Consider the following 5,000-nt stretch of genomic DNA (forward strand, 5'->3'; position numbering starts at 1 on the left):
TAACCACAACACACCATAACCACAACACACTATTATCACAGCACACCATTATCATTACCACAACACACCATAACCACAACACACTATTATCATAACCACAACACACCATAACCACAACACACTATTATCATAACCATACACAACACACTATTATCATAACCACAACACACTATTATCATAAGCACAACACACCATAACCACAACACTTGAATTTCCCCTTGGGGATCAATAAAGTATCTATCTATCTATCTATCTATCTATCACACTATCATCATAACCATAGACAACACACTATTATCATAACCACAACACACTATTATCACAGCACACCATTATCATAACCATACACAACACACCATTATCATAACCACAACACACCATTATTATAACCATAACACACCATCATAATAACCAAAACGCACCATAACAATAGCACACCATAATCATAACCATAACACACTATAACATAACTCTAACCTACCATAACCATAGCCACAACACACCATTATCATAACCACAACACACCATAACCACAACACACCATTATCATAACCACAACGCACCATAACCATAACCTACCATTATCATAACCATAACACACCATAAACATTACCATTACCAACACACACACACACACACACACACACACACACACACTCACACACACACCCCACAGGACTTTGAGGACCCTGAGGCCTACTGCTTCATGGTGAGAGGTCAATAGCAAAGTAATGACAGTCTAGGACAGCACAGCAGAGGCCAGCCTCTCTCTCTCTCTCTCTCTCTCCCTCACACACACACACACACACACTCACACACACACACACTCACACACACCCTTGCTAACTACGCCTGGCTCCACTAGTACTGAACAGCGAGTTGGGCAGAGGCTCTGTTTCCTTGTGAGTTGCGATCAGGACAGGAGAGGTCAGGAGAGCATAGACATACATACATAGACACCGTATTGGACTCTAGAACGTACGGCAAGAGCGCCGCCATATTGCTAGGGGCAATGTCGACCGATAGATCAATGGAAGCCTATATTGCTAGGGGCAATGTCGACCGATAGATCAATGGAAGCCTATGGAGAAACAGGTGTCTCTGAGTGGAAATGATCGGAGTACAGACACTGTGGGCTTTGTACAAATCGTAGCGCCTTCTTAACATATGGGAAAGGCCTTGTACGTGTAAAATCGCACGTTTATGTTTCCTGTTGTTGTATTTGACAGTCCTATAAAGGCTTGTAGAGAACAAGTTTTGAGTTGGCTAATAGTACTGACTAGTGTGGCAAGGCTAATTTCACGTCAGTTAACTATGGTTTCGTTGTGAATTGAAGGCAAATTAATTCTGAAACGTAACATTACTCATGTAGTCACTTTATTATAATAGTATTCATACAGTCTTAACCTGTCTAATTTTATGAAAGTAAGTTAGCCTACCTGTTAGCTCGTTGCTGCCATAGCATAACGTAACGTAAGCAGCCCAGGCAGGATAACTTCAGAAAAGTGTCTATTTCAATTGAATTGTTAAACCTTAGATTTTCTGGGGTCATGTAAAGGCAAATGTTTCCACTTGTCAAACGATATCTGTATGAGCTGTGTCCTGTTACTGTTGTCAGATGCCGTCATTTGAATGTTGGTTGTCAGACAGCTTACAGTAGTAGTGAAATGGTAACGTTCGAAGTGGCAGAACTGACGGCATCTCCTATTTTAAACCATCAAAACGGCCAAAAGTCAGTTTTTTTTATGAAACGATTATATGTCAAATATTTAAATAAATCCGACAATATATTTTAATGAGTTTGGGTGTGTTTTGAATTGATCTCATCAAAATGTTTATTTTTTCTCCACGTAAATAGTGTTACTTTTTGTTTTCTTAACTTAGTTTAGCTACTTGTAACCATGACATATAATTTATGCCCATCGATTGAAATATTTATGAGTTTTGAGGACTTTATAGCCCAAAACTCCTTCAGCTCACCATAGGTCTCCATTCATTTACGGGGGAATGTTGCCCCTACCAATATGGCGGCCGTATTCCACGTTCGTTCTAATAGAACTCAACGGACAATGCGGTATGCAGGAGAGTCTGATGAGGTCATAAAGCAGTCAAGAATGTTCTGATTACGAGGTTATAATCCAGTCAGGAGTGTTCTGATGATGAGGTCATAATGCAGTCAGGAGAGTTCTGATGATGAGGTCATAAATCAGTCAGGAGCATTCTGATAATGAGGTCATAACAGCCTCATTAACAGTCATCATGGCAAAGAGGATGGGGTGATGAGGATGATGGTGATGATGGTGAAAATCATGTCAAGTGTGTCAGTAGACAGTGTACTCCATGTGTGAGTGTGTGTACTCACAGCCATCTGTGTGTGTGTGTGTGTGTGTGTGTGTGTGTGTGTGTGTACACACTCACAGCGATGTAGAAGACCTTTGCCTTCTCCACTAGTGTCCAGTTTTCCTGCAGGTCCAGATGCTTGTCCTTCTTGTAACAGTTAGCAGCAGCCAGGTTAGCAACCAGCGACCTACACACACAAATGCACACACAATGGAGTCACCATACACATTGCACAGTGTGTGTGCTGCAGACCTGCTGTCTCCTGTGATGCAGGCTGCACAGGTGCCTGTGGGGTCTTCGCTCTGCTCAAAGTAGTGTGTGTGTGTGTGTGTGTGTGTGTGTGTGTGTGTGTGTGTGTGTGTGTGTGTGTGTGTGCTGCAGACCTGTTGTCTCCTGTGATGCAGGCTGCACAGGTGCCGGTGGGGTCTTCGCTCTGCTCAAAGTAGTGTGTGTGTGTGTGTGTGTGTGTGTGTGTGTGCTGCAGACCTGTTGTCTCCTGTGATACAGGCTGCACAGGTGCCGGTGGGTTGTTCGCTCTGCTCAAAGTAGTGTGTGTGTGTGTGTGTGTGTGTGTGTGTGTGTGTGTGTGTGTGTGTGTGTGTGTGTGTGTGTGCTGCAGACCTGTTGTCTCCTGTGATGCAGGCTGCACAGGTGCCGGTGGGTTCTTCGCTTTGCTCAAAGTAGTGAGCGTCCACGTGTGTGTGTGTGTGTGTGTGTGTGTGTGTGTGTGTGTGCTGCAGACCTGTTGTCTCCTGTGATGCAGGCTGCACAGGTGCCGGTGGGTTGTTCGCCCTGCTCAAAGTAGTGTGTGTGTGTGTGTGTGTGTGTGTGTGTGTGTGTGTGTGTGTGTGTGTGTGTGTGTGTGTGTGTGTGTGTGTGTGTGTGCTGCAGACCTGTTGTCTCCTGTGATGCAGGCTGCACAGGTGCCGGTGGGTTGTTCGCTCTGTTCAAAGTAGTGTGTGTGTGTGTGTGTGTGTGTGTGTGTGTGTGTGTGTGTGTGTGTGTGTGTGTGTGTGTGTGTGTGTGTGTGTGTGTGCTGCAGACCTGTTGTCTCCTGTGATGCAGGCTGCACAGGTGCCGGTGGGTTGTTCGCTCTGCTCAAAGTAGTGTGTGTGTGTGTGTGTGTGTGTGTGTGTGTGTGTGTGTGTGTGTGTGTGTGTGTGTGTGTGTGTGTGTGTGCTGCAGACCTGTTGTCTCCTGTGATGCAGGCTGCACAGGTGCCGGTGGGTTGTTCGCTCTGCTCAAAGTAGTGTGTGTGTGTGTGTGTGTGTGTGTGTGTGTGTGTGTGTGTGTGTGTGTGTGTGTGTGTGTGTGTGTGTGCTGCAGACCTGTTGTCTCCTGTGATGCAGGCTGCACAGGTGCCGGTGGGTTCTTCGCTCTGTTCAAAGTAGTGAGCGTCCACGTGCGACTCCTCGGCCTTCTGCTTCAGGATCTCCCCGAACTTGTCCTTCCCGATGCAGCCGAAGAACGTCGCCACCTTATGCGGCTTCTGGATCATCCACTACGCATGGGGGGGGGGGGGGGGGGGGGGGGGAGTCAGTGTTAAGAGCACAAACAGTATAAACATCAGCTGTGTGAGTACAGCAAGACATGGCTGCTAGTTGAGGCAACAAATAATAGTGTACTAATGTTACGTTCATAATAGTATTAGGGATGTGACTTATTGCCAAAAACACAATTCGAAAATCGATGACAACTATTCGAATATTAATCGAAAATCGACCCCCTCCGCCGTCCGCACGTAGGACTACACATGTACTCACGTAGCCTACAAACACGATGACCGAATATGTTCAAAAAGAGCTCTGTTAAGGCCGACGGTGTTCCTTGATAAACAGCCTTTAATTTATCAAAGAACACCGTCGGCCTTAACAGAACACTTTTTGACCATGCCTTTTTTATTATAATTATTATTATTATTATTATTATTACACTAAGATCTCAATCTTAACAATGCATGACCCACATAGGATAGCCTACTTATGCGGCCGCGCTGTCAGCTGTTCAGTGACGTTTTTACACCGGGAGCATGGAGGATTCAGAGAGAGTTGCTGCATTCCCTGTTAAGTTCATTAACTAATAGTATACTAATGTTACATTTATTAAATAATAGTATATTACTGTTAGGTTCATAATAGTATACTAATGTTAAGTTCATTAACTAATAGTATATTACTGTTAGGTTCATAATAGTATACCAATGTTAAGTTCATTAAATAATAGTATATTACTGTTAGGCTCATAATAGTATACTAATGTTAAGTTCATTAACTAATAGTATACTAATGTTTCGTTTATTTGCTGACTTGCACCTCTCAAGTTTGTCTTGCTAACCTACATAAGCAACAACAACAACAACAACAACAACATAAGCTATGGAATGTCGTAGTTCATCTATAAGTATTAGCATATAAGTATATACTTTTTTGATCCTGTGAGGGAAATTCGGTCTCTGCATTTATCCCAATTCATGAATTAGTGAACACAGGTTATGTGCTAATTTATAGCTCAAATCGTGAAAAATCACCTCCCTCTGACTAATCCTACTGACTACTGACCAATCAATTATCTTGAAAAACGAAGTCATCTCACGTGTGAGAATCTACTGGAGCAGCTCCACCTCTTCAAACATTTTGAAACTCAAAGGCGCTTTTAACTAT

The 5,000-nt window shown here is 43.5% G+C and overlaps 1 protein-coding gene across 2 annotated transcripts in view; it reads right to left on the minus strand.

The window, feature by feature from the left end:
• adka (adenosine kinase a) overlaps positions 1-5,000 on the minus strand; it is a 96,232-nt gene that overhangs the window by 39,729 nt on the left and 51,503 nt on the right. For both annotated transcript variants that reach the window (XM_062519412.1, XM_062519413.1), the window contains exons 5-6: positions 3,669-3,841; positions 2,419-2,527 (exon numbers count right to left, since the gene is read on the minus strand). In XM_062519412.1, coding sequence (XP_062375396.1) covers positions 2,419-2,527; positions 3,669-3,841 — 282 coding nt within the window. The remainder of the gene's footprint in view (positions 1-2,418; positions 2,528-3,668; positions 3,842-5,000) is intronic.

The sequence above is a fragment of the Sardina pilchardus genome, chromosome 18 (assembly GCF_963854185.1).
Source record: "Sardina pilchardus chromosome 18, fSarPil1.1, whole genome shotgun sequence".
Taxonomy (NCBI): Eukaryota; Metazoa; Chordata; class Actinopteri; order Clupeiformes; family Clupeidae; genus Sardina; species Sardina pilchardus.